Genomic DNA, 23,653 nt, shown 5'->3' with positions numbered 1-23,653 from the left:
TCATAATGGAAGGGTACCTCCATTGTATACAGTCACTTTAAAGAAACATCTACAGAAACTGAGATTACGGCATAACAGGTGTAAAACAAAATGTAGGATTATGGATAAGGAGATGCTGAATGGAACACGTTTGGCTGTCAAGAAAGCAATGCATGATGCCTTCAATACTACCACAACAAAATAGTATTAAATGACATTACACAAAATCCAAAGAAATTCTAGTCATTTGTGAAGGCTGTTAACAGCACCAAAGTAGCCCCTAGTGAATGAGACAGGAACTGAAATTGAGGATAAACCAAAAGCCATTTTCAAATTTTTCTTTATAACAGAAAACCTATGAGAATGGCCCTCAAAACCCAGGAGAACTGCCCCAATTTAATCCTCGTACTGCTGAAGAGATGAATGAAATAAGTGTGTGTGTCAGTGGTGTTGGGAAATAGCTGAAATCGTTAAAATTGAACAAAATTCCAGGCCCCCATGGAACCCGTCAGATTCTATACTAATTTGTGTCCCAGTTAGTCACTCTTCTAACTATAGTTCATCACAGATCCCTCAAACAAAAAAACTGCACCAAGTTCTTGAAAAAAGGCCCAGGTTGCACCCACCTACAAGAACGGTAGTAGAAGTGATACACAACACTACTATCCAACATCCTTGGCATCAATTTATTGTAGAATCTTACACTGAAGAGCCAATGAAACTGATACACCTCCCTAATATCATGTAGGGCCCCCACAAGCATGCAGAAGTGCCGCAACATGGCAGAGCATGGACTCAACTAATGTCTGAAGTAGTGCTGGAGGGTATTGATGCCATGAATATTACACGGCTGTCCATAAATCCCTAAGAGTATGATGAGGGGGAGATTTCTTCTGAAAATGACTGCAAGGCATACCACTTATGCTTCATAACATTCTGGGGAGTTTGGTGGCCAGTGAAAGTGTTGAACTCAGAAGAGTGTTCCTGGATCCACTCTGTAGCAATTCTGGACCTGTGGGGTGTTGCATTGTCCTGCTGGAATTGGCCAAGTCTGTCAGAATGCACAATGCACATGGAGAGACAGGTGATCAGACACGAAGCTTATGTATGCATCATCTATCAAGAGTCGTATCTAGACGTATCAGGGGTCTCATATCACTCCAACTGCACACGCACCACACCATTACAGAGCCTCCACCAGCTTGAACAGTCCCCTACTGATATACAGGGTCCATGGATTCATGAGGCTGTCTCCATGCCCATACACATCTATCTGCTTGATAGAAGTTTAAACAAGACTCGTCCGACTGTGAAACATGTTTCCAGTCATCAACAGTCCAATGTTGGTACTGATGGGTCCAGTTGAGGAGTAAAGCAGTGCCGTGCAGTCATCAAGGGTACACAAGTGGGCCTTCAGCTCTGAAAGCCCATGATTCACACGATGACACTTGTTGATAGCCCAGCATTAAAATCTCCAGTAATTTGCAGAAGTGATGTACTTTTGTCAGACTTAACGATTCTCTTCAATCATTGTTGGTCCCATGCTTCTAGGATCTATTTCCGGCCGCAGCAATGTTGGAGATTTGTACTGGATTCCTGATAAGTGGTGCTCTTGTGAAATGGTCATATGGGAAATCCCCACTTCATCGCTACCTCAGAGATACTGTGTCTCATCACTTGTGCGCTGCCGACTATAACACCACATTCGAACTCCCTTAAATCTTGATAACCCACCACTGTAACAGCAGTAACCAATCTAACAACTGCACCCGACATTCATTGTCTTATACAGGTGTTGCTGACCACAGTGCCGTACTCTGCCTGTTTACATGTCTCTGTATTTGAATATAGATGCCTATACCAGTTTCTTTGGCACTTAATCGTAGAACATATTCTCATTTCAAACATAATGAGGTATCTTGAACAGAGTGACCTCCTCAATGCCAACCAACATGGGTTCCGAAAACATCAATCATGTGAATCCGAACTCACGCTTTTCTCACATGACATACTAAAAGCCGTGTATCAAGGCACCCACGTAGATGAAGTGTTTATGGAGTACAGAAAAGCATTTGATTCAATACCTCACCTATGCTTATTGTCAAAAGTACGATCATACGGGGTATCGAGAGAAACCTGTGACTGGATTGAGGATTTTTTGGTAGGAAAGACACAGTATGTTATCTCGGATGGAGGGTCACTGTTAGACGAAGTAACTTCTGATGTGTCCCAGAGAAGTGTGTTGGGACCCTCGTTCATGTTGTATATTAATGACCTTGCAGACAATATTAACAGTAAAATAGGGCTTTTTGCAGATGATGCAGTTATCTATAGTGAACTACTATCTGAGAGAAGCTGCATAACTATTCAGTCACATCTGGTACGATTTCAAACTGGTGCAGAGATTTGCAAATTGCTCTTAATGCTCAGAAATGTAAAATTGTGCACTTCTCAAAATGAAACAATGTAGCACCATATGACTATAATGTCATCGAGTTTACTGTTGGATTCGGCCGACTCATAAAAAATACCTGGGTGTGACACTTGCACGGATATGAAATGGAATGATCACATAGGTTCACTTTTGTCTAAAGCACGTGGTAGACATTGGTTTATTGGTAGAATACTTGGGAAGTGCAATCAGTCTACAAAAGAGATTGCTTACAAATCACTCTTGCAATCCATCCTAGAATATTGCCCAAGTGTGTGGGAACTGTACCAGAGAAGACTAACGGGGGATATTTAACGGATACAGAGAAGGGCAGCACAAATAGTCACAAGTTTGTATGATCCTTGAGACAGTGTCAGAGAGGTATTGAAAGAACTGCACTGGAAGACTCTTGAAGACAGGCATAAACCATCCCAAGAATGCCTATTGAAGTTTCAACAACAAGCTTTAAATGATTACTCTAGGGGTATACTACAACCCCCCTATGTATTGCTCACATAGGAATCGTCACTTAAGATTTGAATTAAAACGATCATTCTTCCCACGCTCCACACATGAATGGAACAAGAAGAAACCCTAATAACTGATACAACGAAATGTGCATTCTGCCATGCACCTCATGGTGGTTTGCAGACTATTGATGTTAACATGTGAGCATTTAAATTTATGGTATACCTGAACAACAGGTGCAGGCAATAAAAGTGCATAAATTACAATGAAGGCTGGAAGTTTTGAAAGTACTACATATAACACAAATTAAACTGACCATTTTTTTGTTTCAACTTCAATACATTTAGCCTTCTCTTTTTAAAATCTTTAATCTTCTATATTAAAATACCTTCAAGTTGTGAAATGTTTCAGTAGTAAGATTTCTCTCTTTTTAAGGATTTTTTTTACAATACTGTCAAAGTAACCAGATATATGAAATAACTAAATGCAAGTGATGCTCTAACAGTTTTGAGCACTTCTTAAAATTTTACCGATCATTTAGACAATGAAGCAATTTCAGGTTGCAGATGAAATTGTGGCATACACTTACTAAAGGAAATTACACCTGTAACATTTCTTTTTTTTTAAGCAAATTCTTTGCTCACCTTTCCTTAAGAAGATTATTCTCCAGCTGCATCAGCTGAACATTGCTTCCCTTGTCGGGTTCTGTATTGGAATTTGATCCTTTTCCACACGACTGGTCCGAAGTACTTGAGGTTTCTGCAACACTTTTGTGTTTAACACACTCAGAATTCAAGAGACTGCCTGCATTAAATTTTCTCTGCTCCACAGAAATTTTATGCATAGGGCTAGAAACTTGTGTAGCTATGTTACCCATTTGTTTTTTGCTTTCTACCGTGCTTTTCCTTTTTCTATAATCTTGTAACTTTGCACGAACAGCGGCTTCCAACTGTCTTGCTTCAAGTACAGTTCTGTTAAGTGCACTTTTATCATCCTTACGCATTGGTTGATTTGCTTGAGAGGAAGTGCTCTCTAGCACATCCTTTGGCACTTTCTGCATCATTGGTTGTTGCTTAGCTGGAACTGCTGATGTGGATGCTGAGACACTGAAGATCTCAGGAGAAGATTTATCAGTCCCTTTCTGCACACCACTTAAAGTTTTAGCAGCACTACTTAAAAGTTCTTTGTTTCCACCATTGTGAGAATTTTTGCTTTCTATTAAATTCTTAGACGACTTCAGGAGATTACCTGCAGAAGGTAATTCAACATTCTTATTTTTCAATGTAAATGAGCTATGTTGCATATCTAGAATTTTAGAGTTGATGGAAAAGGTGTGCTCCATTTTTATGCTTTTAGGGCTATAGTTCATTGGAGGCTTTACAACTGGGGAAATGCTATTACTCCTGAGATCTGACTGCTCTATTACAGGAAGACTAGTACCTGTTCTCAAATTAGCATTTTGTGCATTTACTTTTATTCCTGAAGCTTCTACAATTCTAGTGCCACTGTCACTAATTTTTACATTTAATGAAAAATTTTTAAATTTATCAGCAATATTACGGTTAGGTGAACCTATTCTAGTGATTTCATTTGACGCAGTTCCTGCAACAGCCTTGATATTAGTTACACTTTGGCTTGTCTTCATTAATGTAGTATTCACCTGCTTTGAGACTGTACCTATTGTGCCGTGACCTTGGGTTACCACAGTTGGAAAAACCTTTGACATCATTAAACTTTTGATTCCAGGAGTAACATTCTTTCGTATTAATTTGTGAGTTGATTTCTTCACAGTCATAGTTTCCCCTTTTACTTCAGTACTGGAAAGCTGGAGTGAAGGCTTTGCAATAGTATTTTGGAGTTGCCTTTGCTTCAAAGCTAACTGCTCCTTCAAACGTCTATATTCTTCTTGTCGTGATGATGGAAGAAATTTAACAGCCTGTGAATAAAAAACACAACAAAAAAGATTTAGTGTAATTTCAAGGAAAATAAATACTTTTTATCAAAGCCATTTTAAATTTTACTTACCAAAGGAGTTGCAGTCAATGGGCTGTCCCTTATGGTAACAGTCCTGTCTTTTCGTTGCAAACCTGGTACCAGAGAATTATCTGCCACTGTATGAATTTGTATTGGAGTGTTTGTTGTTGCAACACATTTCACTTCTCCAATTCCACGTGCCTCTGCCTCTGATCTAGCCTGCTTCAGCAGTATGTCAAGACTCTCTTGAAACTCTTTAGCGGCAGGAACTACTTCAGTACCCAACGTACTACAAGTGAGCGGCCCCTCAACATGTAACAATGCAGTGGGTTCTGAGTTTTGACTGTCTTCCTTGTAGCCGGAAACAGGAAATATTTCTGAGGACTGAGCAGAGTTCTGTAATTTAGTATTTGCATGTTCACTAATATGAACAACCCTATGTTCTCCACTGCCCACAGTTAGTTTGCCTCCATCATCTTCACCACTGTCTGTGTCCTCATCGAGGCGTATAACAAATCGTTCCACAGCTTTTCCTCCATCAAAAGGGATTATCTTTCTCTTGGTACTATTGCCCTTGCTTTCTGTCATGGCAACAGTTACTTGCAATGAACCATTATTTGTTTGAGATCTCCGAACTGGTTTTCTGTAACTTACAAGCTCTTTCTGCTTTTTAAATCTATCTGAAGATCCTTGTTCCTGTCGATGACTGAGAGAGCTATATTTTCTCCTAGTAAATGCCGGTTTCAGACTGCGCTTGAAGGCCCCTCTTGTCCTCAGTGTAGAATTATGTACAGACTTAGCCACACTCTTCTCACGCTTCACAGATGGTAACTTTTTTGGAATTACTATTGCACTTTGTCTCGAAACAGGCTTCTGTGACTGGCTTTCACTGCCAACTTCTTTTTGCTTTGCTGCTCTAGACTTCTCGCACATACTTTCCAATAATTTAGTACGTAAAAGCTCTTCATTTTCATCTATACTGTCAACATGTCCCACCTCATCAAGCACTGTTAGGCAAATCCTCTCAGGATACTCTGGTTCTGGGGAGGAAGTGGGGCCTACTTCATCCAAAACTATCATGGATGATAAATCCATTGGATCACCTTCACTTGTGTTATCTGATCTGACATCATTTAATCCAGACTCCTCATCATGGTCCGCATCTGGCTTGGTGTGCACATCCACCTCAGTCACTTCCTTCGTACCAAAAGGACGTTTCTGGAAGTTTACACTATCTGCCATCTCATTGTTTCCACCAACATCTACGGCTTGCTCTGCAATGTGAGGAGAAACTGGACCATCCTTCCGAGGATTTTCATCACCTATTTTCTCACTGACTTCCAGAACCATTGTCACTGGAGTCAGGTTGCAGGAATTTGCAGGTGAATGGCAGTTACTTTTGTCAGGCATGTCTGGGCCTTCAACAGAAACACTTTTCAGATTGATTTCACAATTGCTGCTTTCAAGATTGGATTCCCTTACACTCAAAGTACTCGAGTTCTCTTTATTCAAAACATTGTATGAAACAGGATTACACTCACGTTTTTCTGAAGTGGAGATATCCCCTGTTTCCCGTGAAGCATCTCTGACATAATCATCTTCCACCTGAAAATCTGTCAATACATCAGCACTTGAATTCGTTGATTCTTCACCTGGAGGTGGTGGTGGAGGAGGGACTGCAGAAGGTGGAGGAGGTGGTGGAGGTGGGGGTGGCAATGTTGGGGGTAGAGGAGGAACTGATGGTGGTGGTGGAGGGGGTGGAGGTGGGGGTGGTGGGGGTAAAGATAAAAGAGCACCTTCAGAGAAAGTCGTTGGGTATAAGGAAGCACCTCCAATACTGTAATGCCCTTGTTCTGGGAATCTGTAGCCAGGGAATTGTTGTGACCATTGCAATTGATTCAAATGAACAGCTTGTTCATTTTGAAGCATTAGCATATCTGGGGCATCCTCCAGTGTCACAGACTCACAAACTGCAGGGGCAGGGCATACTGCCAAGTATCCCGTGCCTGGTGCTGTTAAACAGCTTCCATTAGATACAGGAGCTTCTGCGACACTATTTTTGCAGGTGACAAGCATATTTCTTTCACTTTTCCCTTCATCATCACTGTTGGATACATCCATATCAACAAGGGCTGTAGTTTCATCTGGCTCCTGCATTTTCTTCATGGTGCTTGTATTGAAATCAGGAGGTGGGTCTGGTGGAAGAGGAGGCAAATCTGACAAAATTTGGTGAGACAATTCTGAATTTTTGTTTGGCAATGTTTCAGGATAAAGTTCTGGTGAATTTAATGGACTTAATAGATCTGGAGACTTACTGTTTGGTGAAGTAGCTTTCCTCTGTTTAATTCTCAAGCCATGCTGCTTTCTAGCCATATGTTTCTTTAAATAAGCAGATCTCAGTGCCTCTAACCTCAACTGCAGGACTTCATCTTCTTCTCTTTTCGATCTGTCTTCTACACAACGCTGATCCTTATTTTTGCTGGAATGCAATGCTTCTAATCTTAATAGTATCAGATCTTCATCTTCAGGTAACAGATCCTGTGAAGCATTAACTTCATCTGTTGTGTCACGCTGTTCACTTCTTTGCTGTTGCTGCTGTTCACTCTCTTCCTGTTCTGCATTTTCTGCCACATGCAAGTGTTGTTCATTCTGCACACTATCTTTTTCATGAGAGCTCCCCATCACTCCATCATTGTCACTGGCTTTTGAAACTACTTCAAGTGCAGTCCCTTCTTGGTGTAAGTTCTGGTTCCCCTCCACATATTTATTCTGGTGAGCAGCCATTTCTCCCTGCACACATTCAACCTGATGTGAAGACACTTCCTCTTGTAAAGCTTCTTTCTGACACACGTTCCCTTGCTCTGACAAGCCCTCTTCCTGATGTCGACTACCCTCTTCCTCCACAAGTGTTTCCAATTGTAGCTGTCTCACTTCCTGTACATTCCCTCCAGTATCTTCAGAATTCGTACAATCCTGGCTGTTCTCGTGTGCAATGCCCCCTTGCATCGTTAAAGTGTCACATAATGGCAACTCCTCACATCTTTCCTGACTGGATACAACTCTATTCAGTTCTTGGGTTTTATCAGTATCATTAATAGATACTTGTGCCTCTTGAACCTCATCATCACTGTCATCCAAAGTGATGACTTCAGGTACTTTCTTTTCTACCTCAATGATTTCAATTTCTGGTGATTCACGATTTGCCGAGGAACTTCCTTCACCAGAGCATTCCTGAGCATCAACATTCTCTTTAGATACTTTTTCAATTCCCTCTTCAAACTCTACACCTGGACTGTTGTCATTGGTGGATCCTCCTTCATGAGTAGCATCAATACTGTACTTGGCAGCCATCATTGCAAGTATCCGCTTCCTCAGTGCACTTTCCACACACGATTCTTCTCCAAGGTTCCCACTTCCAGTGGAATTACATGTGTTAGTTACTGATGTAGTCTGCAAATTGTTTGGCTTGTCTGACGTCACGTGCTTCTTCGAATGAGTTTTCTTGGATTTCTTGTCACCATGTTCTTTACTTTTTTTACTATCAATAGTACTACTTTTTCGTCGCATATCTTCTTGATCTGATACAGGATCTGAAGTTGTCTGGCATTTCGAGTCAGCTAACTGATGTAGAGAGTGTCTATGCTTTTTCCGAGATGGCCATCTTCTTGCTAACTCAGTTCTTGCATGATGCCTGTTTTCCTTTTCTTGGGCATTACCTGGAAATTAGGAAAGATGTTCTTGCAAAAGGTACTAAAACTAGTTCTTAAACAACAAAATGCCGAGACACACTTCTGATATGTACATACAAAAAGAATTAGCTAAGCACAAAATAAATTAAAATCTCTTGATATACAGGTTTTTAACAAGTAGAATTTCTATGTAAACATGACATGTGCATTTTAGAGCAAGGAGAAGAAGATTAACAGTCTGTCAAAAATACAATTAGAGAAAGCACAAGGTGTGTTTAGCCGAAACCAATCAAATGAATATCTGTGGACTCTTATCAGCTATGATCTTTGTATGTCTTTGCTTTTATGTACTATTGTCTCTGCTCAGTCTCCATATGTCTACCTGCCAGCATATATTTGCCACTGTGTTATTTCTCACACCATGCGAAGTCGTCCAATAAGGAGTACAGTAATACGTTTACTAGTGTTTCCAATACAAGTAGTTTACCAGCATAATCCACATACAAAGAACTCTCAACAGATAACGGGCCAAGTTCAGAATACAACTATTAAAAACTAGAATTATCGTGTTTTTAAAACGTACCAACGAAATATTTGGTTAATGTGTGAAACTATGGATGTTTGGCTTTTGTAATCAAAAATGTGATACAATGACAAGCAAAGTAAATAAAGGGATAGAAAATGGTCACAACCTACATGGAACTGATATTGTGAGTAATGGATGAACTGGTTCATCATCATTAGCAGAATTACCAGAAAAATAATCTGCTATGATTATGGCCACTGAACATTCAGGAATTCCTATTACAACAGATACAATTAAAATGAAGTTTCTTGACATGGAAGTGCCTTTGGAGTGTAGTTTGCAACATAAACAAAAGTATTTTCACCTAAATGGGTCTTATGTGTCATCATTTAGAAATAACACATTTTAAAAGTGCCTCAAACAGTGGGATTAATGACATTGTACAAAACAGAACCTCAGATATCTTCATTGCAGGGATTTTATCCAGGTCTTTTGATGGAAGTGCATGGTATGTTGATTTGGGCATAAAATTGTGGCAGCAAATTAAACAAATTCCAGTGCTGATTTAACAAAAGTTGTAGGAAAGACTTGCTATAATTATGTTGCTATTATTATGTTGTCCAACTGAAAGCAAATGTGTTGTCTGAGGAGGCTGACTGAACAAGGAAACTCAGTTGAATTTCTTAGTGATCATCTTTATATTTTTTTAAAGAATCTAGAATCAGGTGCAACTGTCGGTTTTAGTAATGGTGTTTATAAGCTGAACACTTAAAGTAGTAATTTTTTTGGAATGGTTCCTGCATCTTGTTGGCATACAAAACTGATCACTCAGTTGGAATCAAAGACTAGGTTATTTAAATGCACAGAATCTTACAAAAATGAAAGATGGTGCTGCTGCTGGAATGGTGTATGAAGACGTTAACATCCATATTAGTATGCAGAACTGTTTGGTATGAACTGAAGGCAAGCGAACAAAAGTGCCTTTTCCACACAAAGGAAAAAAAGCTCCATTAAGTTATGCATGCAAATCTCTGTGGACCAATGGAAGTTATGTCATTAGGCATTGCAAATTGTTTTCTCATTTTGAAGATGATTGCAACTGAATGGGATTTGTGTGTTCCTTAAAGACAAAGGATGGCACTTGTGAAAACTTCAATAACTTTAGAAAGTGGTTGAAAACCACCCGGATTTACAAAAGCAGAATGCATACTATTTATGGTCAAATTGATAAAATGTTTTGTTGTAGAGCCTGTTAATAGTGCAGTAAATTTGTGCAAGAGGCCAGTAGATTCAAGATTAGGGAATAATATTTTATTCCTTATGAACTGTGGACAGGAAAGGAACTAAACATTAGGCATCTCAGGATAACTGGAGGCAAGGTCACACTGCAGAGAGCAAAATAAGAAAAAGGTAAAAAATTATCTTAGTGGGTACAGCAACACTAAAAAAGGCTATAGGATTTACGATCCTGAAGAAAATAATGTAACGATAAGCAGAGATGTGATGACTGGAAAACAGAAATGAAGAAAATTGAAATACAGAATCATGAAGGAATCACGAGTTCAGTTGGGTAAGATGAGGAAATGATGCTTCAGAAGAAAGTGAGTCAGAGGAAGAAACTGATCAAATACTTGTTCCAGAAGAAGAAATGAAGAAGATTACAAAATCAAAAAAGCAGTTCAAATGAAACAAGTGATATATTATGAGATTTATTGTTGTGCTATCTTAGCCAGCTGCTACCACAAAGGGGGCAATCACTCCGCGAATACTGCTTACCACTAAGAGATTCCACTGTTCCTGTCAGCAACCAGTGACACCGGCTGTTGCCACACCACCACTGGCCACACGAGTGCTACACCCCCTGAGCTAGACACTCCAGATCACCTGGATAAGAGACAACCCGCTTGAAGCTCTAGTCAGTTCTTGGCCAGTTGTCGAGTAGCTCCAGTTGTAGTGCACTTGCAACTTCCTCTATGAAAGCGGCACATTCTTTTTATTTCTGCCTCAGAACCCAATCGCCATCCTGCCAGGGGAAGACTATTTTTGGCGACAAGAGTATGTAATCAAAGAGTAAATGATGTTCTGAGCTGTTTGGATTACAAACAGTATAGGCTACAACCTTTCTTGTTTTTGAAACATAGAATAAAGGTTTGCTTACTATCATAGCTTTTTATGTTACTGATTCTTTTACTTCATGAACTGACATGTGAGACTGAATTCTTGAAACATAAGTTTGGAATCGAAAGTAAAGAATTTAAGAATAGCTAAAAACTGTTTGGAGATGGAAATAAAATATGACAAGATTAATGAAATGTTGTCTAAGTCATGAGAAGAACACTGAGCAGCTGGAAAGACTCAATAAGACATATTGTAAAACTGTAGAAGCTCCTACTGAAACTAAATAAGATTTTCTAAGGAAAAGAAAATAAGGTTGATAATGTTCCTTATCAAGCCCTAATAGGTAGTTTAATGTATGTCTCTACTTATAAGACCAGATATTTCTTTCAGTGTGAGCTATTTTAGTCAATTTCTAATTCATAGCTTTAACAAGCATCGGCATTGTGCTAAGAGAATTCTGAGATATTTGAAGAAGACTGAGGATTACTGTCTGTAGTTTACAAACCGAGATTTAGTACTAGTGGTTTTGCATATGCAGTTTAAGCAAATTGTTCCTTGGACAGAGAAACATATACTGGTTTTATTTTTAAGATGCATGGTTCTGTAGTTTCATGACAAAATGCTAAGCAGAAGACTGTTGCATTTTCTAGCAAAGGTGCTGAGTACCTGGTTCTTTCTGATACTTGTCGTGATGTCATTTATTTAAGAAATTTATTACATTAACTGATAGGCTATGGCAAGTGACTATTTTGTGATAATCAGACTCCATTAAACTTCTCTGGAACTTCAAATCATAAAATACTGAAACATTTTGATATTAGACATCACTAATTGAAGGAAGTTCTGTGTAACAAAGTTGTAAGGACAGTGTACTTACTAAGAAGTGATAATGATGAAAGGATTAAGAAAAAAATTATGAATTTAAGAACTGTATGAGTCATGCTGTTTTTAAGAGAATTATTTTAATGACGAAGTGGGGATGTTGAGTTTAGTATAAAGCACTCAAACGAAAATGTGGAATGTTGTGAGCCACAATCATTGCCTGTCTTTGCTTTTATGTACCTGTGTCTTTGCTCGCTCACAGGATGTGCCTACTTCATTGTCTACTTGCCAGTGTGTCTCAAGTCTTGCCGTGTACCACCTGATGTTTAATAAAGTGTACAGCAGTATGTTCACTGGTGATCTCAATGCAAGTAGTTTGCCATCAGTATCCATGTGTGTAGGACTCAACAATCTGTCTATATATGAGGAAGGAACTATTCTGTCATGTACCTAAGCGAATGCAAGTGCCTTAATCACACCACTACTTCACTCAGTTCCTTAAGAGATAATACAGAAGGAAATTACTGCACTGAAACTACTTTTAAGGCTCTGATCAGATAACATGTTGGCTGTCAATTTTGCCTGCAGTTTGTAACCAATTAACGCAGTCAAGTACGTTAAAGTTTTCCCCCATTCAAATCACTTCCCAGGTAGATTTAAATATTCTCTGCTAACACAAGGAAGAGAAAGTAATTAGTTGACAGGTAATGGCAAAAATTATTACATGTTCTCTACAAACAGTAAATTAAATGCATAACAAGCATCTGTTGCCAGAATGAAATTCTCACTCTGCAGTGGAGTGTTCATTGATATGAAACTTCCTGCCACATTAAAACTGTTTGCCAGACAAAGACTCAAACTCAAGACATTTGTCTTTTTCTGGGAAATCTTCCACCAACTGAACTAACCAAGCACAACTCACAGCTTGGCTTTACATGCTTTAGTTCTGCCAATACTCCATCTCCCACCTTCCAAATTTCCTGGCACAGGTAAACCTGGGAGGACAGGCTGTGAGTCGTCTTTGGGTAACTGAGTTATAAGTCGCCCTTGGGCAATTCAGTTGGTAGAGTACTCGCGCGCAAATGGCAAAGGTACTAAGTTCAAGTCTTGATGAAGCAACCAATTTTAATCTGCCAGAAAGGTTTCATGTTCCATCAATTTCAATAATAAAAATAATAACTTAAGAATCTCATAGTGCAGCTTCACATGAAACTGACCAATTTCCCTTCTTGAGTGAAAACCAGACACAAGATACAAATAAAAAATTCCAGCTAATGGGTCCTTCTGACTTGATTGTCTAGATCATGGTGTGTTGATACACAAGACCCAGGAAGCAGGGGAAAACCACGCAGTTGGTCTCATTCTTATTTATGTAGTAAGACTTAGTCATTTTACAACATAATAGGCAATAAATTTAAGGTATGACTGCCACACTAAAACTTGTGGAGGGGGAAGGGGGGCTGGTAAAAGGAGGAAATTTCTTGGGGGTATTGTACCAGTATAAATCATACACTGAACTGCAGTAATAAAATATACTGCTTCTGCTGTGTATCAAGCAACAAATACACAGAAAATTCTGCAAGAGGCCACCGCCACACAGGTACAACCATTTGGCTTGTGTGTGTCAGCTCCGAGCAGCTGCCTCCAGCTGGTACTCACAAACACAGACATCTTTCAACTTCCACACCACTTTCTTCTTGTTGCAACTCATTGTGACATACTTATGCCTATTTTTCTCCTATGATAACTACAGAACCAAACTGGTTTTCAATTTCAAAATTTAACTGTGCATTACAAAGGATTGGACAGCATGGCAGTAAAATTCTTACACAATAGCTGCAACACACATTAAATAAACTGCCTTCAAGTTTTATACCACTGTCATATTGTGTAAATTTTGGTGAAGTTCACAGCAGTCTACCTGGAATGTTTTGGAAAGGGCCCATGATGGAGACAACTTTGTTATATCTTTTTACTGTGAAATACTATTAATGTACTACTTTAATGAACTAACATTAAAAGTATAGTATATTGTGTGTTTTCTAAGCTTGTGATTCATGTGAAACATTATTATACTGATGAAAACTAGTATAAATGTGTTGCTACTGTCCATGGTGGCTAGTGCACTGCTGGGTTCTTTTGAAGTGAGAAAACCAGCAGTCCCAACAGCATAGGGGTCATGTACAACAATCCAACAGCAGTGAGAGGTGGGTCTCTTTGCCACAGGTTCCCTTACCTGATAAGGACTTCTTTACACAGGATCCCATACTTTAGACATTTCTTTCACTGTTAGAGGCCAAAGTTAGGCAAGGCCTCTTTCAGGATCCTAAGCTTATGTTTCCTTCAATGTACTTTAATTTTTTTTTACACATTTCATTAATTTGCCATAGAATGTCGTGAGGAGAACTACATACACCACTGGCCATTAACAACACTGTGGACGTTGGAATAACTGTAATATGTGCTGATTCAGAACCCAGTACCTCTCACTCCTTGACCGCCAGCAATATTAAAGCTTTTTTCTGCTCAGTGGATGTCTCTGAGTTTCCAATTCACCACTCCTTTACATAAATGCGTGTAGCATTTTGTCCTGGCTGGAGATCCAATGTCAATAAATCTCTTTCACTATTCTCTCTAATTATCGCCAGAAAATATAAGTTATCACTTTAAATGCTGTTGTTGTTGTTGTTGTTCTGTCTTCAGTCCTGAGACTGGTTTGGTGCAGCTCTCCATGCTACTCTATCTTGTGCAAGCTGCTTCATCTCCCAGTACCTACTGCAACCTACATCCTTCTGAATCTGCTTAGTGTATTCATCTCTAGGTCTCCCTCTACGATTGTTACCCTCCACGCTGCCCTCCAATACTAAATTGTTGATCCCTCGATGTCTCAGAACATGTCCTAACAACCGATCCCTTCTTCTAGTCAAGTTGTGCCAAAAGATCCTCTTCTCCCAAATTCTATTCAATACCTCCTCGTTAGTTATGTGATCTACCCATCTAATCTTCAGCATTCTTCTGTAGCACCACATTTTGAAAGCTTCTATTCTCTTCTTGTCCAAACTAGTTATCGTCCATGTTTCACTTCCATACATGGCTACACTCCAAACAAATACTTTCAGAAACGACTTCCTGACACTTAAATCAATACTCTGTGTTAACAAATTTCTCTTCTTAAGAAACGCTTTCCGTGCCATTGCCGGTCTACATTTTATATCCTCTCTACTTCGACCAACATCAGTTATTTTGCTCCCCAAATAGCAGAACTCCTTTACTACTTTAAGTGTCATTTCCTAATCTAACTCCCTCAGCATCAGCCTACTTAATTTGACTACATTCCATTATCCTCTTTTGCTTTGGTTGATGTTCATCTTATATCCTCCTTTCGAGACACTGTCCATTCTGTTCAACTGCTCTTCCAAGTCCTTTGCTGTCTGACAGAATTACAATGTCATCGGCGAACCTCAAAGTTTTTATGTCTTCTCCACTGATTTTGATACCCACTCCAAATTTTTCTTTTGTTTCCTTTACTGCTTGCTCAATATACAGATTGAATAACATCGAGGAGAGGCTACAACCCTGTCTCACTCCCTCCCCAACCACTGCTTCCCTTACGCGCTCCTCGACTCTTGTAACTGCCATCTGGTTTCTGTACAAATTGTAAATAGCCTTTCGCATTCTGTATTTTACCCCTGACACCTTCAGAATTTGAATGAGTATTCTAATCAACATTGTCAAAAGCTTTCTCTAAGTCTACAAATGCTAGAAACGTAGGCTTGCCTTTCCTTAATCTATTTTCTAAGATAAGTTGTAGGGTAAGTATTGCCTCACGTGTTCCTACATTTCTACGGAATCCAAACTGACCTTCCCCGAGGTTGGCTTATCAGTTTTTCCATTCGTCTGTAAAGACTTCACATTAGTATTTTGCATCTGTGACTTATTAAACTGATAGTTCGGTGATTTTCACATCTGTCAACACCTGCTTTCTTTGGGATTGGGATTATTATATTCTTTTTGAAGTCTGAGGGTATTTCGCCTGTCCCGTACATCTTGCTCACCAGATGGTAGAGTTTTGTCAGGACCGGCTCTCCCAAGGTTGTCAGTAGTTCCAGTGGAATGTTGTCTACTCCGGGACCTTGTTTCGACTCAGGTCTTTCAGTGCTCTGTCATACTCTTCACGCAGTATCGTATCTCCCATTTCATCTTCATCTACATCCTCTTCCATTTCCATAATATTGTCCTCAAGTACATCGCCCTTGTATAGACCCTCTATATACTCCTTCCACCTTTCTGCTTTCCCTTCTTTGCTTTGAACTGGGTTTCCATTTGAGCTCTTGATATTCATACAAGTGGTTATCTTTTCTCCAAAGGTCTGTTTAATTTTCCTGTAGGCAGTATCTATCTTACCCCTAGTGAGATGAGCCTCTACATCCTTACATTTGTCCTCTAGCCATCCCTGCTTAGCCATTTTGCACTTCCTGTCGATATTTTTGAGACGTTTGTATTCCTTTTTGCCTGCTTCATTTACTGCATTTTTATATTTTCTCCTTTCACCAATTAAATTCAATATTTCTTCTGTTACCCAAGGGTTTCTACTAGCCCTCGTCCTTTTACCGATTTGATCCTCTGCTGCCTTCACTACTTCATCCCTCAAAGCTACCCATTCTTCTTCTACCATATTTCTTTCCCCCATTCCTGTCAATTGTTCCCTTATGCTCTCCCCGAAACTCTGTACAACCGCTGGTTCTTTCAGTTTATCCAGGTCCCATCTCCTTTAATTCCCACCTTTTTGCAGTTTCTTCAGTTTTAACCTGCAGTTCATAACCAATAGATTGTGGTCAGAGTACACATCTGCCCCTGGAAATGTCTTACAATTTAAAACTTGGTTCCTAAATCTCCGTTTTACCATATATGATCTATCTGATAGCTTTTAGTGTCTCCAGGGTTCTTTCATGTATACAACCTTCTTTCATGATTCTTAAACCAAGTATTAGCTATGATTAAGTTATGCTCTGTGCAAAATTCTACCAGGTGGCTGCTTCTTTCATTTCATAGCCCCAATCCATATTCACATATTATGTTTCCTTCTCTCCCTTTTCATACTGACGAATTCCAGTCAAACATGACCGTTAAATTTTCGTCTCCCTTCACTACCTGAATAATTTCTTTTCTCTCATCTTACATTTCATCAATTTCTTCGTCGTCTGCAGCACTAGTTGGCATATAAACTTGTACTACTGTAGTAGGCATGGGCTTCGTGTCTATCTTGACCACAATAATGCGTTCACTATGCTGTTTGTAGTAGCTTACCCGTACTCCTATTTTTTATTCATTTTTAATCCTACTCCTGCATTACCCCTATTTGATTTTGTATTTATAACTCTGTATTCACCTGACCAAAAGTGTTGTTCCTTCTGCCAGCGAACTTCACTAATTCCCACTATATCTAACTTTAACTTATGCATTTCCCTTTTTAAATTTTCTAACCTACCTGCCCGATTAAGGGATCTGACATACCATGCTCCGATCCATAGAACGCCTGTTTTCTTTCTCCTGAAAACGACGTCCTCCTGAGTAGTCCCCACCCAGAGATCCGAATGGGGGACTATTTTACCTCCGGAATATTTTACACAAGACGACGCAATCATTTAATCATACAGTAAAGCTGCATGCCCTCGGGAAAAATTATGGCTGTTGTTTCCCCTTGCTTTCAGCCGTTCACAGTAGCAGAACAGCAAGGCCAATTTGGTTAGTGTTACAAGGCCAGATCAGTCTTTCATCTAGACTGTTGCCCCTGAAAAGGCTGCTGCTCCTCTTCAGGAACCACACATTTGTCTGGCCTCCCAACAGATACCCCTCCGTTGTGGTAGCACCTACAGTATGGCTATCTGTATCGTTGAGGCACGCAAGCCTCCTCATCAACGGCAAGGTCCATGGTTCATGGGGGGGTGGGGTGGGGGGGGGGGGGGCGGGTTGAAGTGTTGCTGATCTGAATTATTGTTTCATCAACCGGGGGGGGGAAAAAAATCCAATTCCCTTACATTACACACATTTCATTTCATTCAAATTCTTTGGTGCTGATGAAAGCTAATTTAATGCCATTAATGCTCTCAGCACCACCTGCAAATAGAAAGGACCTCCAGCCAGGACAATATGCTGCACACATTTATAAAAAAGAAGGATGGACTGGAATTGTCTGAGACTTCTGTTGAACAGAAGGATGCTTTAATAAGGGCGAAGCACTCACATGGACAAGCAAATTCTTTTTATTGACCATCATCAAAGAGTGACAAGTACTGGGTTCCAGAACAGCTCATTATCGTAGTTATTACATCACCCTCAGTCATATTGCTTTCCTCATAATATTCTACATTAAATTAATGAAACCTGTAGAATAAATCAAGTAGCTTGAGGGAGACAAACAGATTATTCTAAGACAGACCTCTTCTAGCTTTAGCCTCAGAAAAAAAACCTTATCAGGACTGGGAACCTGTGGCTGCTTGATCATCCCATGTTACACCACCTATTTTCAGAACATTTTGCTGCTCGACCATCACAGACATCGTTGAAGTTTTATGTGAACCTTCAGGCATGTACCCAATGAACATTGGAAAAGTTTTAACATTCATTGAAGAAATGCTTGCCGAGATGCGATTTTGTTCAGAACAAGCATAAATTTCTCTTAACTTTGAGCTGTTCTATCTCTGACAAAATATTGACAGACGTGAAAGTTGCCCATCTTGTACAACTTAAAGCATCCTCTTAAGAATAATAAAAAGAGTTTTACTAAACCCATTTAGACACTACTTAAGACAAAATTGCCCAAAAAAATAGGCATCCGAAAAAATTTCGAAGATTGGTTTCTTACATCTCAGGGACTACAGGTATGATGAACGTGAAACTTTGCATGTAGTAGCCTAACAACACGAGGTTCTAAAACATGTTTCATTTATGTACCACTTTCCAATGCTGACAAAATTATGCGCAAAATTGACGATTTTAAAGAAAAATTAAAAATGCAGTGTTTTCAATCTGTTTTTGCAGACAACTTTAGCTACAAAATTCTCCAAACAGGGCTCGTCACAAATACCATGACTTTAACCATAAAAAAGTTCGATTATCCAAGGCGGGCTACATAATTTGAGTCAAAGTTGGCCGCGAAACCGCGGTACGGAAAAAAAATTAAATTTCAGGTTCTTTTATCTCTGAGCAAGTCGCAAGCTGAACGTGAACCTCAGCACGCAATAGATCGGTAGCACAAGGACGTGGAATACTAAATTTCATTCAATTATTTTCCAATGCTCTAAAAATGCACCGAAAAGAAGATTTTTGTGAAAAAATGCAAATTGAATGTATTCGACACTTCTTTTACAAATACCGTTTTCCCTTACAAGTTTCAAAACCAGTCTCATTCTAAACAACGCGTTTAAAGTGGCCCAAGGTCAATGGGTTAAATTTCCAACATATGCTAACAATGTTGAACAAATTGTTGCAAATCGCGCAGCAAATAATGAAAAGAAGTACGTAAATGATATTTTGGAAAACCTTGTATTTCAAGTTGTTGTCCAAAGGTTCATGTATTTCCATGCCCGTAATCAACGAGATATAAGAAGACAAAGTTAAGATATTATTTGCTGCGCAATTTTTCCGGCTACTTTGCAACAATTATACAACATTGTTGGTGTATGATGGAAATTAAACCCACTGTCCTTGGGCCACTTAAATTACGTTGTTCCGAATGAGACTGGTTTTTAATAGAAAACAGTGTTTTCATTTTTTCACAAAAATCATCTGTTCGACGAATCTGTAGATAATTGGAAACCAACAGTTGAATGAAATTTTGTATTGCACACCCTTGTGCTATAGACCTATTGCATGTTATAGTTCACGTTAAAGGTGCACTTACGTGATTTTATAGAACTTCGTTTCATGCAAAATCTGGTCGAAGACACAGCATTTTGAACATATTTACAAAATTTTCAATTTTGCGCTTATTCAGTATTGCAAAGTGTTAAACAAATGAAACGTTATGTTCTAGAACTTTGTGTTGGTAGGTTACAACACATAAATTTTCATTTTCGTCATGCCTGTAGTCCCTCCCACATTGATTGCTCGATTGATCCATCTTTAAGCATTTTTCATGCAATTGATGTCATTTTACATACATTACATAATTACAAAATAAGTCATACATTTTTAACATTCTGAATGAGTACATGTGTTTTATACTGAACATGTTTAGTAGTCATTAAACATAAATGTGTCGCGCAGAATGACAAAAGGAGATACTGTATGTGTAATACAATACACATGCTAAGAAAAAACATTAACAAATATAAATGAGACAGGCTTAATACATGTTAACCATTGGGGAAAATGCATTATGTAATTAAAACACAACAGCATGGTACAATAACATTTTCAGGAGAACTTATGTAATAGGGTGGTCATGTCATACAGCAAGTTTTAATAGATTAGACCATTTTTATTACATACTTTAAATTCTTCTATTGTATAAAATGCTTTTGTCCAAGCCCTTTTTGTAATATTTTTGAAGACATTCAGTGATACACTGCATGCTGTAGGTGGTAGCATGTTAAATAATTGTATCCCTGTTTATGTGTAACTGTTTTGGGTTTTTTAAGCCTGGTAACTGGGATGTCCATCATCTGCCTTTGGCACGTGTGTAATGACTATGTACAGACTCGCGCCGTTTATAACTTTCTTGGCTTTCCTTTATGTGCACCAAGCAACTGAGAATAAACAGTGATGTAAGTGTCAGTATCTTTAACTCTTTGAAATAGAGTCTACATGATACATGGTTTCTCACTCCAGCAATACACCTAATGGCCCTTTTCTGCCAAAGAAAAATTCTTTTTGCCCCAGAGGCGTTGCCCCATAACAGTACTGCATACATGAGGTGGCTATGAAAAAAGGCATAATAGGCATTTAGCAGTGGCTCGTCCATCACACAAGTCCTGAGCTTAGTTAGCAGATAGGTGAATCGGGATAACTTTTTGCATACATAATACGTGTGAGTGTCCCAGGTTAATTTTGGGTCCAGATGAATGCCAAGAAGCTTAACTGAGGAACTACAGTTGTCATTGTTACATAGGCTGAATAGAATGTTTACAGTTTTAGAGTGGTTAATTTGTAATTCATTTGCTCTGAACCATACACTGGATATTCTGAGTTGTTCTGCACTTTTGCGCTCGAGTATATCCAAGGCCCTATCTACTGAAAGAAAGGTGGTGTCATCTGCATATAGTATGGACTTAAAAGGCATCCTATTGGACAGATCATTTACATAAATTATGAAAAGCAAGGTTCCAAGCACGGACCCTTGTGGCACACCTCGTGTTACACCCAGTGTGTGGGCTTTTTTCCTGTTAAAATGTACTATTTGTTTTCTCACTCAGATAAGACCTAATCAGAGATAGTACTCTGCGTTCAAAACCATACAAGCAGATCTTATTTAATAGAATTCTGTGGTTGACAGAATCGAAAGCTTTACTTAGATCTACAAGTGTGGCATTTACAGAAAGTTTGGATTCAAATGTAGACAAAGTTAAAGGAATAATATTTTCCACGGCCTTCACAGTTGATAACATAGGCCTGAATCCAAAGTGAGAATCACTGAGGAGGTTGTTGGCCAATAGATGCTTATGGATTTGGAGTTGCATACAATGCTATATTACTTTCGATAGAATGGGTATAAGAGAAATTGGTCGATAATTACTTGGACATGACTTGTCTCCTTTTTTGTGTAGTGGTGTGACCACTGTCATTTTTAAACATGTTGGGAAACAACCACTAGTAAACATCCAATTTACAAATACACAGAGTGGAGATGCTATTATATCTCTTTTTTTTTAATTACAAAATTAGAAAGACCATAAATGTCTTCTGCTCTTGAACTTCTTAACTTTGCAACTGATCTCATGATATCACTTAACTGGACCTCTTTCCATTCACATGTAAGAGAAATGTGTTCCAAATGTTGTAGGAAAGATACAAGTTCCTTTAGGTCCTGTTGACATTTATTATTTGACTCAGCTGCAGCAGAGGAACTTATGTCACAAGCATTAACGAAATAGGCATTGAATTCATCTGGTGTGATATTCACATTACAGTCATCACTTTTACAGTTCTTACTTCTCCCCAGTTCAGTCTTTACAACATTCCATGCAGCTTTACATTTGTTGTCAGAATTATCAATGTAATTGTCATATGCCTCACACTTTGCTAACCTGTTTTCTGATCTGTATTTACTCTTTAACTTAATGTAACTAGTTTTGTCTGCATCATGATTTTTATATTTATCATAATAAATCATAACCAATGCTCTAAGCCTCAGAGTGGGTGTGAACCGCTTGGGTGTATAGTAATGTTTTCTGGTTGTTGCCGTATTTCTTTTCAGAACTTTTGAACAACAGGCCTTAAAAATGTCTGCGAGTATACTGAAAAAAACTGTAAATGCATCCTCGACAGTTTCACTATCAAGTAGGATGTCATTCCATCTAACCATCTGCAACTGTGTGTTGTAGTTGTCAATATTTTGATCTTACAATAGCCTGATATGCTTTGCTTTGGGGCAGTTAGATATAGGTTTACTGATTTTTAATTTCAACCATATTCCCTCATGGTCTGAAAGAAAATAAGTATCGAACAACCCTAGCTTATACAGATCTTTTTCAACATTGGTGATAACATTATCAAGACAGGATAACTGCTTTGTCGGATTGTTATTAATGCAATATAGATCATGTGATCTCAACATATTCTATAGATAAAGCTTCTTAGATGTCTTTAGCCTCATATCAATGTTTATGTCTCCAAATATCAATTTGGAGACATATTTATTATCTAGAGTATGGTGTACTGACACTATTATGAGTTTTAGTGTTGGAAGTAGCATTGTAGAAGCTTCAAGCACATTTTCCATACAGCATCCAGCAATGTTAAAGACACTATATTGCAAACCAACCACTGAAATTTTATCGGATGTCTATTATTTCGGGCGATTTTGCTAAAATATTCTGGCATTACTGTCCAAACACTTCCCGAGAGCTCGAAATCACCAGAAATTCACACTCAATCTGTGCAAAGTTTCACCTCCTGATAAACAAGTGACTATATCTCACCCAGTGTTGCTTCGACAAAAGTTCAGCTCCACCAATGTTCACTAAGGACATACGCAAATTTTCACCTAAAACTTCAACGAAATCCTTTGTCGCCGAGCTGGGCATCCCTAGTGAGTAGATAGGGAAATGACCCTGCTCTTTTACAGCTATTGGGCGTGACCCCTATGCCGGTGGGGATGCTGGATTTTGTTCCCCTTTAAAGAATCCATATGTGGACAAGCCACAATGTAGAACAGAAACACATTTATATTATTTTTGCATCTATACAATAATGCTTCACATAAACTGCAAGATATGGAAACAAAATATGCTATACTTTAAACAGGAATGAAATTATTAGACCAATGGTATCGCACACTGCACAGAAAAAAAAAACCATAGTTCTCTAGAACATGAATCCTTTCCAAAAATGTCATGCGGACTACTGTGAACTTCATCAAAATTTAAACAATGTGACTGTGGTCTAAAACTGTTCTGTAGTTATTATGGCAGAAAAACAAGTGTA

At 38.8% G+C, this 23,653-nt stretch overlaps 1 protein-coding gene across 6 annotated transcripts in view; it reads right to left on the bottom strand.

The window, feature by feature from the left end:
• The window catches only part of LOC126354013 (uncharacterized), a 114,208-nt gene that overhangs the window by 55,937 nt on the left and 34,618 nt on the right, over positions 1-23,653 (bottom strand). For all 6 annotated transcript variants that reach the window (XM_050003331.1, XM_050003330.1, XM_050003329.1 and 3 more), the window contains exons 2-3: positions 4,904-8,568; positions 3,523-4,814 (exon numbers count right to left, since the gene is read on the bottom strand). In XM_050003331.1, the coding sequence (XP_049859288.1) occupies positions 3,523-4,814; positions 4,904-8,568 (4,957 nt within the window). The remainder of the gene's footprint in view (positions 1-3,522; positions 4,815-4,903; positions 8,569-23,653) is intronic.

This window comes from Schistocerca gregaria, chromosome 3 (assembly GCF_023897955.1).
Source record: "Schistocerca gregaria isolate iqSchGreg1 chromosome 3, iqSchGreg1.2, whole genome shotgun sequence".
Lineage (NCBI taxonomy): Eukaryota > Metazoa > Arthropoda > Insecta > Orthoptera > Acrididae > Schistocerca > Schistocerca gregaria.
This window is presented reverse-complemented; position numbering and strand designations above follow the sequence as displayed.